The sequence below is a fragment of the Pteropus alecto genome, unplaced genomic scaffold (assembly GCF_000325575.1).
Source record: "Pteropus alecto unplaced genomic scaffold, ASM32557v1 scaffold38, whole genome shotgun sequence".
NCBI classification, from domain to species: Eukaryota; Metazoa; Chordata; class Mammalia; order Chiroptera; family Pteropodidae; genus Pteropus; species Pteropus alecto.
This window is the reverse complement of record NW_006442512.1, coordinates 2,479,873-2,492,697: the sequence shown is the minus strand read 5'-3', so window position 1 is coordinate 2,492,697 and position 12,825 is coordinate 2,479,873. Positions and strand designations below refer to the sequence as shown.

The 12,825-nt window shown below is 53.7% G+C and overlaps 1 protein-coding gene across 1 annotated transcript; it reads right to left on the bottom strand.

The window, feature by feature from the left end:
• Positions 1-762: 762 nt before the first annotated feature.
• On the bottom strand, positions 763-12,819 carry CUNH15orf59 (chromosome unknown C15orf59 homolog). The gene is made up of 3 exons (XM_006922642.3): positions 12,259-12,819; positions 11,157-11,865; positions 763-1,585 (listed from the first exon to the last, which is right to left on the bottom strand). The coding sequence occupies exons 2-3, from the start codon at positions 11,310-11,312 to the stop codon at positions 863-865; spliced, it is 879 nt and encodes a 292-aa protein (XP_006922704.1). The 5' UTR covers positions 11,313-11,865; positions 12,259-12,819; the 3' UTR covers positions 763-862.
• Between the last annotated feature and the right edge of the window lie 6 nt (positions 12,820-12,825).

Here is a 12,825-nt window from a genome sequence, read left to right as displayed (position 1 = left end):
AGACAGAGTGGGGCCACTGGATTCCTCTCTGGGGTTGCCTGCCTGCTGATGCGCATCAGGACCTGTCTCTGGCCCTGGTTCATGGCTGCATGGTGGTTGCTGCCTGCTTTCTCATGTGCACCTCAGCTGTGCTCAACGCAGAGCCAGGGACTGGCTGAGACTCCTTTGAGGATAAGAATGAACATGGAGTAGAAAGGTTTGGGAGTGGTCCAGGCTCTCCAAACCCCTGTGCAGCCCAGCCCTCCACGGTCTGTGCAAGCTCAGCTTTGTAGCATGGAAGCCCACGCCATGGGAGCATCTTGCTCTGTGTCCTGGGCAACCCTGAGATCGGGGGCAGGATAGGGTTGTGTATACCCAGGTAAGTTTGCCTTTGGGAAGGAGAAGCAAAGTCTGCCTTAGAGTTGAAGGCAGGTGATCCTTGGCCCAGCTGAAGTGATGCCACCCCAGGCCCTCAGTGCTACGGTCCCCTCTGCAACATGCTGACTGTTAGCCCTGGCCTTGGACACTGCTCCTTGAGAGCTGCCTCCTGCAGATGAATCCCTACAGGACACGGCCTAGGCAAGCAGCCAGATTCAAGAGGAGTACCGGTTAGACCTCCCCCACCTCATTGACCTACTTTCAGACACGCCCCTCCTTTAGGAGCCCTACAATGAGAAGGAAGGAAGGGAGGTTCTAGGCACACCTCCTGGGACCTAAGAGGTGAGTAGGAGTCTCTGTCTCTTAGATGAGCTCCGGGAAAGCTTTGGGGCCTGCAGGGCTGGATCCTTAGCATTTTTAAATTTTATTATGACTGAGTTTGTTTAAATATATATGTATATATTTATAACTCTATGTGCCCACCACTATGCCCCCTCCCTGGCCCCTAGTTTTTCCCCTTGGCTTTCTGTTTGGTGGCCGTGTAGGGCAATACCGTCTGCGTGCTCTTGTCTGACACTGTCTGGGTGCTGCTGTTCCTTGTGACCCTTCGGGTCTGCTCAGGAGCCGAGGTGGGGCCTGAGCGGTGGCCGGTCAGTGGAGAGCGCCTCGGCTTGTAGGGGGCCAGGGAGGTCTTGAGAGGCCCCACATGGACCTCTGTACGGGGAGTCTCTGGGGACAGGCCCACCTCCTCCTCTGCCACTGCCTCCTCGCCATTCCCCTCTTCATCATCACAGCACAAAGCATGGTAGAGCACTTTGTCACTGAACCGCACTCTCTCCCGTGTGCCCGGGGTCCGCTGGGGCAGCTGGCCCTTGGCAGGGCCTGTGCTGAAGGCCTCCTCGCTAGAGGAGTCTGGGGTCTCCACCCGTGGCCCATTGGGAATTGGCATGCCACCATTCATGAGCCGGTAGTCAGGGCCAGCCCCTGGCCGGTTTGGCTCTGGGCCATCCACAGAGTCTGAGGGGGTAGAGACGTCCAGGAAGGAGCAGAACTCCCAGCTGTCTGAGAGGATGTCAGCTGTCATGAAGTCGAGGTGGCCCAGGTCAAAAGGGCCACCTATGCCCGCCTTGTCGCTGCTGGAGGTGCTGCTCACAGTGGCCGTGGTCCAGTCATCCGGTTCCAGTTCAAAGTCGAAGTCTGAGGTTAGCTTATCAATCTGGCTCACCACCTGGCCAGGGAAAGGCAGAGGGGTGAGAGGGGCCCAGCCAGACCTAGCATCACCTAGGTGTGAGCATGCCCCTCCCTCATGCCCCTGGCTGATAACCCTACAGGATGGTGACTGGATTTGAGGTTGCAGGCTTGTTTTCCCTATTGAGGACCCAAACTGGATCGGGGTGAACAAAGCTTGCTCCAGCCATTTCTATTTTCCACTCCTCAGTCTCTTGCGGGGAGAGAGGACTGCCTTCCAACCCTGCATTCAATTCATTCACACACCCCTCTCCCCTAAAGCCGGCTGCTGGTCTAAGCTCAGAGCTTGATCTTTCTTTGACTGAGAGGGAGCCATTTAAAGAGGGCTGAGAGACTCCAGCAATCTACTCAGTGGAGAGATGAGAGGTCCTCCCACCCACAGAGAGAAAATAATATGGGGTGACCAGGAAGCATTCTGGACTAGCCTGTGCAGCTGATCCCCCAAGGGGCTTCCCTACCCCACCCCCATGCACCCTAGCTCCTGATGAGTGGAGATCAATCCTGGCTTGTTGGGGAAAGGAATAAAATAAGCATTATTTGGTAAGCAATAAAAAAATCCATTCATCCTGGGCCCAGAACTGTCTGTTAAATGCACTCAAGGTGGGGCAGCTCAGCTATGAGGTCACTGCATCCTGCTCACCCCACATAGAGTGAAGCTCTGCCTCTGTGCAGGCAGCCCTGCCTTAGGACATCCCCCGGCCTAGGCCACTGTCAGCTACGTGAATTAGGGACAAAGATAGTGAGAAAAATAAGGAGGAGACCCAGGAAGAGACATAGGGAGAAGACAATCAAGAGAAGGAGACAAGCTTTGGGCCAAATATAAAAACAGGAGAACAACAAAAGCAAAGCTGAAGAGCCAAGAGACCCAGAGACAAAGCGATATATGGTGAGTCCCCTAGCCCAGGGCCAACTCCCAGCACCTCTCCAGTGTTCTTACCTGGGGTCAGAGTAATCAACTTATTAATCACCTAATGAACTCCCTAGTCAACAAACCTTTACTGAAGACTACTTCTGTCCAGGGATGTACTAGGTGTTCTGCAAGAGTAGAAGCACCCCAAAATGAAACAGGAAAGCAAGGGCAAAACTGAGGGGGCAGGAGGAGTCTAGGTCAGAGGGATGTCTGCTTGGTCAGGGGGTCCCATGCAGGTGACTTAGTCAGTCAATTTCCCTCTTAGGTTTCAGTTTCTCAATCTGTAAATGGGGAGTTGGGTGAACTAGTTGATCTCCAAGCTTCCTTCCATCTCTGAGATTCTAGGACTCTGTTTGTAGGAGTGACTTAAGCTGTTCTGGAGTATTGATGCCTAGGGACGACCATCCCCTGTGGCTTCAGGGGTGGCCAGAACACTTGGCTAAGGCCTGCAGAAGAGCTGCGGGAGTCAAGACACCTGGATTCCAGACTCAGCTTAGACATTGTTTTGTGTCTTTGGGTAGGTCACATAACCTCTCTGGACCTCAACTTCATTTGCTACCAAGTAGGCCTGATAACTCCAGCCCTGCTAATCTCACTACAGCTTCATGAGGAACAATGAGAAGGGCAGTGAAAGGGCTCAGTGGGCCACTAGTGATAAAAGTGACATCATCTCCCATCTCTGAGTACCTACTGTGTGTCAGGCTTTCCACCCATGAGATCTTCATCTCCTGAGGTCATAGGTGAATAGATGACGGGCCTGAGGAACCAGTCATTAGTGGAGCTGAGATTCCTGCCTCTGCGAGGCCCCTGCAAGACTGCACACTGCTCTGAGTGCTGCTGTGATTTCTAGGCTTGGGCAGGCAATGGGCATAGGGCCCTACCCTCCGATCTGGCCATGCCCTCTTATGTTTCTCACTGTAATGACTCCTGTACCACAGAGAAGCTTACATTCCCCAGAAGCTCTTGTTTAACTCAAGCCCTGTCTGAGACATGGTAAGGACCCTGGCCTAGAGTAGAAGCTCTCAAACTGGAGTGCGCATCAGGTCACCGCCCCCCTCCACCCCCAGTTTCTGATTCGGTAGGTTTTGGGTGGGGCTCAAGAAGTTGCAGATCTAACAGACTTCCTGGTGCTGCTGCTGTTAGTCTGGGGACAAACTTTGACTGGCTTAGAGTCCTGGGGATTCAAGTTGGTAAAGAAATAGCACCACAGGGTACTGCTGGCCTCTGGAGTGGCCCTGTACCTCTGCGGTGGCCATGCCTTCCAATTAGACTCCCCCATCAAGCTAGCTGCTGAGAGTCTGCTGCTGCATAAGAGGGCACAATGCTAGTAGGAATCTGGAGTTAAGTGACTTGGCTGTGATGGCACAAGGTTGGCTGAGGCCAGGCCAGGCCCAAAAGCTGGGCTCCTAATGCCCCGTGAGGAAGATCCAGGGTGTACAGGGAAGGGGCCCTGAAGCCTTCAGGCCTGGAAACACTCCCCGCACCCAAGAAGCCCTTGCCAGCCACCTGCTCAGGTGGCCTTCACATTTGGGCTCTTCCCCGTCTCTTTTAGAATGACCCTATCTGGTTCTATCCTGGGGATATGAAAGGAAGGAAAAGAGGGAGGCCTGGGTTCAAGTCTCAAGTCTGCCACATCTTGGCTAAAGAACTTGAGGCAGGTGATTTTCCTCGTCAGGTCCCATTTGCCTCCCTCATAAAGTGGAGTGACACTCTTCTCACCCAGGTGGTGGAAACTGAACAGAAATGAATGTGCATCAAACTGCAGAGTAAGCACAGCCAAGCACCTAAGAATCTAGGCTCTGGAGCTACACCTAGGATCCAATCCTGGCCTCACAGTCTACTGGCTTTGTGATCTTAGTCACGTTATTCAATGTCTCCACATAAGTTTCTTCATCAAAGGAGAACTCTGGTAGTACCTACTTGTTGGGGCTGTTGTGAAGATTTAATTACTCAATGCACAGAAAGCATGCAGAACAATGCAGACTACCGATATCCGCCATACACCCATGGGTGCTATAATGTGACCAGGCCTCTGTTACCAGGGCCAAGAGCTGAGAGAAATCAGTTCCTCACCAAAGGAATGACACTGTGATGGGGACATTTCCAGTGCCTGTGGCAGGATAATGGGACATATTAGGCCTTTTAAACCTCAGTACATGGCACCTATGTTCCCTAAAGTAGGGCTGTCTCCAGACAGAACAGAAGCAGAAGAGGTTCTAAAAGCCAAATGGTTGAGGCCCACAGGCAAATCTGGCCCAGTCTATTAGGTGGGGCAGGTCACCTCCACTTGATAAATGATATACGTGAGAATCAGAAAAGGGAGTGAGGTGCCAAGGGTACCCAGATTGTATGCAGGGCCCGGTCAGTCCACAAATCTGCTGCCTATCCCTGGCCTCATGTCACGGGGCCTGTGGGAGGGCAGGTGTGGGGCAGGCCCCAGGCTACCTGCCGGTCTGCTCTGGATGTGTTGAAATCTGTGATTTCTCTCTGAGATTTAATAATCATTTTGCCTACATGTAATTTGAGTTTGTCTTGGAGTGCAGGGAAAATAATTATATACACAGAAGGAAAGAGAGGGAGAGAGAGAGAATGGAGAGAGAAATGGAACCATAAAAGTCACAGAATCCTAGAACCTCAAAGCCAGAAGGGACGGGAGGCAGTGTTGAGTCTACCCTTTTCACTGTTCTTGCTAATAGGGAAACTGAGGCCCAGAGACCAGAAGGAGCTGAGCTGAGAACAGAAATTGGGTGTCTTGACTCATGGGCCTGGTCCCTTAAGGACATGAATTATCTGCTCTAGAGGGGTCGAGAGGGAATTCTAGAGAGGAAGGGCTAAGGGCTGAGAAACAACCTGTTGGGGGTCTCAGGCCCCATCCCAAGGGTGTCCCCTACCTCTGTCCTGGTCACAGCGCCCCTCGCCTGAACAACTGCACCCATACCTGTCTAGCCTTCCTGCTGGCAGCAGCTTCCTGTCCAGCTCCTGATGCATGCTGCATCCAGGGAACTTCCTAATCAGCCAACAGGACCGTGACACCCCTGTGCTTGTAGCACTTCCCTGCTACCCAAACTCCTGAGCCTCCCAAACACCACCACACACCAAATCTGGCCAAGGACCCTGTGCTCTCCACCCTGCCAGGCCTGCCTCCTCACCACCCCTATGAACCCCACTGAGCTCACTTTTGCTCTGGGTTTCACCTGAATGCCACCCTGCTTTCCTACTCAATCCATCTCTTTTCTATAAGGAAGTCTTCCTTGATCCCAAGTTGAGGACAGTTTCCCTATGAAAGGCTCTCAAAACACCCCATACCTTTCCTTAAAATATCATTCAGTATTTATCCCTGCTACAATATAATGAGTATATATGTCATAATGTGGTTGATGTCTGTCTCTCCATAAGACACTAAGCCCCACAAGGGTTGGCCAGGGAATACCTTGCCCACCATTGCATTACAATTTGGTACAGGGATTGGCACACTCTTTATAAATACATCCACTGAGTGAGTGGATGAGTTGAGACAGAGAGCTTAATAAAAACAGCCAAGGGCTTCTTTTCTGAGAAAGTGTTCTGTGATGCTGGACACTGCAATACTGCCTGCCCCCACCCTCCGTCCAGCCCTGGCTGAGCCACCTCTCCAAGAAAAACAATTCTGTGTCCCATAAGGCTCTAGAGCCAGGATCGAGGAGGACCCGGGAATCCCACAATCTGTATCTCTTGTCTTCCCCCCTCACCTCTGGCCCCCTCACCTTGCTTGACACATTGCTACCGCCTTCCTTCCCTCCCAGCTCTCCAGGCAGCTAGTTACATAACTGGAGATTCTGCATTATTTATGACCACTGATTATTTTTTAATTCTGTGATTACGTTATTTATTGTCTTCCTGGGAGCTGTGGCATTGGGGAGGGGGAGTGAGTTGACTGTGATTCATGAGTCTCATCTTGCAATTTGCCCTAATTGGCCAGGGAACTTCTCGAATCTGTCCAGAGGAGGAGAACGCAAAGGGAAAAGAGAGGCAAGAATAAAAAAAAAATCCGCACAATTCCCGCTGAGCTGCGGGTGATGGAGCTGACCCACTTTGGCACAGCTCTGTGGTCCCGAGCCTCTCCTGCTCCAGCTGCTTCCTGACTGGGCCATGTTTATCTCATGCCCTCACGGCCCATGGCTTTCTTGGTCACTTCATCTGCAGCACCTTGACAGTAGGATAGCACAATCGCCCCTGTGCCTAATCCCCAAGAAAATCAGGTGGGGGCATTTCTACCACCACCCCAGGCTACAGAAGGGTTGTGCCTACCCCTCTATCCTCCTGAGGTAGTCAGGCCAAGGTGGGCAACTGTGCCCTTAAGTTGTGTCCTACCAAAGAGCCAGTGATGATGTGAGGGATACCAGTGGTTGACACAGGAACATTTTGAACCCCCATGCTTAGTGACATCTTGGGGAGGGGGAGCCAAGGAGGAGGAGGCCAAGTATCAGCTCAAGGTGAGCTCAGTATCTGGGGGGCCAAGGACAAAGCCCCTTACCCCTGCCCTTGGGGGCTCCCAGTTGGGTAGAGAACAGAGAGAGCAGTGGGGACACAAATTCCCACCCAGAAACACAAGGAGATTCCTGGAGAGTATGTGGGATTCTCACTGAGGACAAAATCCAAATTCTGTACTGTGGCTTGCACATTCTGTATGCCCTGACTCCCTGTTCCCTCTGTGACATTGACTCCTGCTCTTCTCTCCCTGGTTCACCCCACTGCAGCTGTACTGGCTTCCTTGCTGATCCTGACTGTGCCAAGTGAACTTCTTCCTCAGGACTTTTGCACTGACTGCTCCCCTTGCCTGGAGGTTCATCCCCCTAGATATCCATTTGACTTGCGTCCTCACTTCCTTTGGGTATCTGTTCAAAAGCCATCTTATTGGATACCTGTTCCCATCCCCATCACGGTCACTCTCTATCCCCTTTCCCTGATGGAAGAGGGTGAAACTGCCTCCTGTAGGATGCTAGCAAGGAGGTCAGGGCCCTGGCTCTGACCTCCCTGATCGGGGCTAAGAAGCTAATGTGACTCCAAAGGAACAAGGCCTTACATGGTGCTGAGGAGAAGGCCATTGCTAGAATATGTCATCAGTAATACCAAACAGATATGGAGCTAGTTTGGGGCCCATCACTGTGCTAAGCACATTACATATAATATTCACATTTAATTCTCAAAACCACCCTAGGGCTTGTGGAGAAGGAGAGGCATAAAATTCTGTATCCTCATTTTACACCTGGAAAATAGAAGCGCAGAGAGGTAAAGTAACTTTCCCAAGTTCACACAACTAGGAAGTGGGCAGAGCTCATATCTGAACCAAGGATATCTGGCTGCAAAGCTCATGCTCTTAGCCTGTAGGCTGTGCTGCATCTCTAAATTAATATCCACAAAATTCTGAGGAACTTAGAGAACCTGCTAGGATTGGCCTGGCATCCTGGAGTACTGGGGAACCTAGGAGAGATGAGGGCTAATTAATGATTGGCTGTCACATCCCTCTGCGGCACAATTTTAGCTTCCAAGGCACTTTTACATTCTTTACCTCACTTAGTCCATAAAACTATTTTCCTCACCCGTGGGACAGAACTTGCTCCCCACCTACCTGGGGAGCAGGTGGCAGAACTGCAATAGGGGTATGGGGACAGGGGGAGATACGGGAGAGGGCATTCCAAATCCTTTAGGGATGTGAGTAGGGGTTGGCCCTACCACAGGCCAAACCCCCAATAAATCCTTGTAAGATCACTCTGGGTGTGAATTATCATCATCCCCATTTCAGAAATGAGCAGACCTGAGGTTCAGGAGCCTGGGGAAGAAGTACCTTAGTGTCTTTCATCTTTCTGTGAATTCTAGGCTTTATGCTCAAAAGGATGAGGAGGCTCTGCCATGATGGTTGGTGTCTGGGGAAGAGAGCAGCAGATGGAGGAGGAAGATGGCAGAGGGAATATAGCTAAACTCTTCCTTTCTGCTGGCCCTGCTCCTTCATCAAGCACCTTGGAAGTCTTGTATGTAAACTTTGCCTTCACATCTAAGTGCTTTGTCCTCCTGAGACCAGAACCCAGCTAGTGAGCCCTGAGCTCATGCTGTCTGGGGAGTGGGGTGTGATAAAAAAACCCTCTCAACCTTAGGCCTACCCATGCCTTCCACTAGAAAATGCCACACAAAGCAACTGAGAAGAGCCAGGCTGATTCAACTTAACAGCCCCGTTGGAGGACCAAGAGCCAAGATCACAGGTTCCAGGGAGGCTGCAAACCTTTACCCCAAACCAGGGCCTGGAACCCCTACTTGGTAACCCCATTCTTGACAAAGCCCATCCCACAGGAAGTCAATTATGGCATCTCCTCTTCTACCTGGGCCTCCCAGAGCCTCACCTGTCTTCCCCAACATTCCTCTCTGCCCGTTGCCCCATGTCCAGACCCTGCCTGGGGGCTAGGGGAGCTCTGAGGCCTGTACCCCCTCCCAGCTAGGTGCCATTGGCAGCGGGCAGACGGTGGCATACGGGGTAGATTCTGGTTGCCTTAGCAACCTGCCAAAGTCTTGGGTGGAGGCACATGGTCTACAGGGGGTATGGGGGAAGGGACTCATCTTTCTCTGTCCTGGCTCAGGCCTCCGGGCTACACAGCCCATGAACCTGAAGCTCTGCTGTTCAGAACATGGGAGTGAGTGAGTATGTGTGCTGAGAAGGGAGGGAGGGGACTCAAAAGATCTGTAAATAAATTCTAGTACATTTGCAAATAAATCTTCCTGCCTTACCCCCTAAAAGGCACCCTCTCAGAGACTGCATGAGTATAAGGTATCATCTCTAGAAGGTCCCTAACAAAATGGAAAACGTTGCCCATTAGCCCATCTGCTGAAGCCCCAGAGTAGGCATCTGGAACCTGAGTTCCAGGGTTAGATCTGCCACTGGTAGGCTCTGTGACCTTTGACAAGACCCTTTCCCTCTCTAGTCTTCAGATTCTTCAACAATAAATGAACAGGGCTGGTCTGGATAACCTGTCAGATGCCTTCAAGCTCTAGATAGCTATACTAGGGTGGGGGCAAATGCCTGGAAGATGCTCAGTTGGTCAGTTGGAAGTAGGCTCTCTGCTATATCAAAGCCAACTCCCAGGCTTAGAGTCAATCCTGGCTCTTTCTGGGTGGGCCTACTGGGACATAGGTCCCATGCCCCTGCCCAAGACTGAAACTCTGGACAGTTTCCCTGACTGACGAAACTACAGAACATCTGAAATAAGATGAGGGGTGGGGCGTGGGGAGGGACGAAGAGAGGTTGGTTGTCCTTTGGACCAATAAGTTTGGGGGAGAAGGGGTTGCTCAGGAGCCTCTGGCCTTTGACCACCAAACTGTATTCTCCAGAGATGTTCAGCGCAGACCCTAGCCAGCCCAGTCTATGGGCAGAAGCACCACCACCTCTCTCTACTTGCAATAACAGCCACTCCCGCCTCCTGAGGAAGGAATTCCTGGCAGTCTCCATGAGGCTGACTCCAGGCAGAGGGGCTGCCTTTCTCATCCTCAGCTCCTGCCCGGCATTTCCACTCTGGACACACCTCCCTTCAAATACTCCCTGCTCCTTGGCTCTCAGGCAAGGCTGGAAGGCCATGTTGCCAGTCTGCAGTTGGTACCCACGATCGCCCACTCTCCTCAATCCTCCAAGAGCCCCCATTCTCCCCACACAGCTGGCTGGGAAGAACTCAAGTCCATAACTCCAGTTCAATCACTCTCCCTGCCATCTCCGCAGGGGCTCTGGTTACACGGAGTTGAAATTTGCCTAAAGCCCACCTGGCTGGCATAATGGTACTCAGGGGGCAAATTCAGGCCAGCGGCTCAGAACGCTGGTCATGCATTTCGGGCTCGAACATAGCCCAGGGGGCAGGGCCAAGGACATGTGTATCTCATTACCCTAGCAACGTGGGAGCAGTAATTAAAGCGGGCTCCACTTAGAGAGACAGAGAGGGACACACATCCCTGGGTCTCTCAGTGACTTTCCAGCCTTGGCAAAAAACGTTCAGAACTATGGGGTAGTTTTTTAGAGGTGATTCCTACCCTTGCTAATATACACAGGAACTCACACCCACTAGCAGCCCCTTAGACATATTCTCACCTCAGGGAAAGGAGGAGGGCCTAGCTGGCCCTAATTTTTCCAGGATCAAGGGTTCTGAGTATCTGTGTGATCTCTGGAGAATGCTCTGAGCCTGGGACCTGAGCAGTGGGAACTGCCTCATTAGAGCCATCCACTGTCTCGTAGGACCCCTTGTGATCACCTCAGAGTCTGGGAAGCAGATGATGAAGCCAAAGATCGGCTTGGGCTCCAGACATGTATCTCCCATGAAGAGGCCATGGTGGGACTCAGTCTTTATTGGCCACCTCAGCAGCCCTGAGCACTAACCACAGAGCCACAACATGCTGTTCAAGCAATCTTTGCAACACCAAGACCCTTCTAGCTCTGGGCTATGGTGAGATTTTTAGCAAAGCGGAATTGGAGAAAGGAGAACAAGAAGGAGGTACCCAGCAGAATGACACATGTGCACACAGTTTTGCATGCATGTGTGCACACACTCACACTGAAACATACATATGAGAGTACGTTTTCATGGCAGGCCCAGGAACACTGGTCTAGGGTCCGTCTTGGCCTGTCACTCACCTCCCTGAGCTCCTTGGCCACCTCCTTGAGCTCCCGCAGGATGCCTTCGAGCTGCCCGATGACCATCTTCATGCGCTGTCGAATCCGCTCACGCTGGCCACCACTGCTGGGGTCGTCACTGGGCTGCCCGAGGTCCAGGGTGCCCCGAATGTTCATCCTTTACCACGTGGCCGCAGGCCTGCCCATACTCCCCCCAGCCAGGCACACACTGCGTCTGCCTCCACGAAGCCCCCCTCGGCCAGGCAGAGCTCCACATCTTAACGGCCCCCCAGCCCACCCTGGCCCTGGGTGGCCCTCACCCAGCCCCTGCCCCCTGACCTCTCTCCTCCTCTGCCTCTGGGTGGGGAATGGGACACCCAGAGGGAGACAGAATCTGACAGAGGGGGTCAAGGTGAGGACACAGGAGGGGTGGGGGAGGGGCTTTGGGTCTCAGGAGTGGCCTCCAGGACTTGAAGTGCCTGTGGGTATGCTGGGCTGATGTCTGGCTGAGCTTGGACACAGAGGCAGGGGGATGACTCTGCAGGGACTAAGAGTAAGAGATGCCCTTGTGATTAGGGGAAGGCAGCAGCAACCCCTTCACGACTCCTGGGCAGTTGCAAAGGCAGAGGTCTCTGGATGCAACTAGATGGTGGCTGGGGTCTTCCAGATGTGGAGGGGGCTCCAGATGTGGGTAGCTCTGGGAAGAGAGCTGGATTGGAGAATCAGCCCCCTGCAGAGAAAGCGAGCCTGGCGTCAGCCCTCCTAGGCTGCAGCACCAGCCGGCAATGCTGCTGCCTCCCTCCTCTCCCCAGCCTGCACCCTTCTTCTCTGGGGATTTTTTTTTTTCTTTGTGGGGAAGTAGATGGAGGCAGATGGTCTACAGAAGGAAAAGAAGGAGCCCCTGCTTTAGAGGCAGAAGTCCTCAGCCTGCGATGGGGCACCGTGCCCCAGCTTCCCCCAAGTACCCCCTCCCCAGCCAGGCCAGGCACCACAGGTTCACCAGAGGGTCTCTCCAGTCTTCGGTCCTCCCTTGTAGTGTCCTCAGGGTGCCCTCGTTCCCAGCAGACCCTCCCTTCCCCAGCCCCGCCTTCCCTCAGAACCCTTGCTCCGCTCCCGGACTCACCGAGGGTGGGGGCACCGGCCTGCCTTCCGAGCAGCGTTGGGGGCCAAGCCCCAAGTCGAGGTTGGGGGGGCCCCCAGGCTCCCTAGGGCGGGCTTCTTTCTCTGGACCCTTCGGCCCCTGGCCTCAGGAAGGTCCTCAGAACCACCCCTGGAGACATCTGGGCGGTGGGAGGGGGCGGGGCCTCCGCGTTCCCGGAAAGGGGGAAGGAAAAATCTCCCCCAACCCCCGCCGGGCTCTGGGTGGGTAAGAAGCAAGGGTCCGGCGGGCCCGGCGCTCGGAGGCCACAGGTGACTCGGGCTCAGGGAGACCGAGGCGACGCCGGGCCAGTCCCAGCTCGTTAGCCAAAGTCGGAGGGATCCGAGGGCGCCGGGATCCCTCAGCCCGCACCCGGCATTCCCCCGGCTTGGCACCGTCCAGGCTTCGCTCTGTCCAGTCCAGAACAGCCGGCGCCGGGTCCCACGGGGGTCTGCCCTGCCCAGAGTGAGCTAGCACCGCTGGGCTCCCGGGACACGCTCAGCCGGGACCCAGGATGTCCGCGCTCCCGCGCCCGCGGCGTCCGGAGCGACC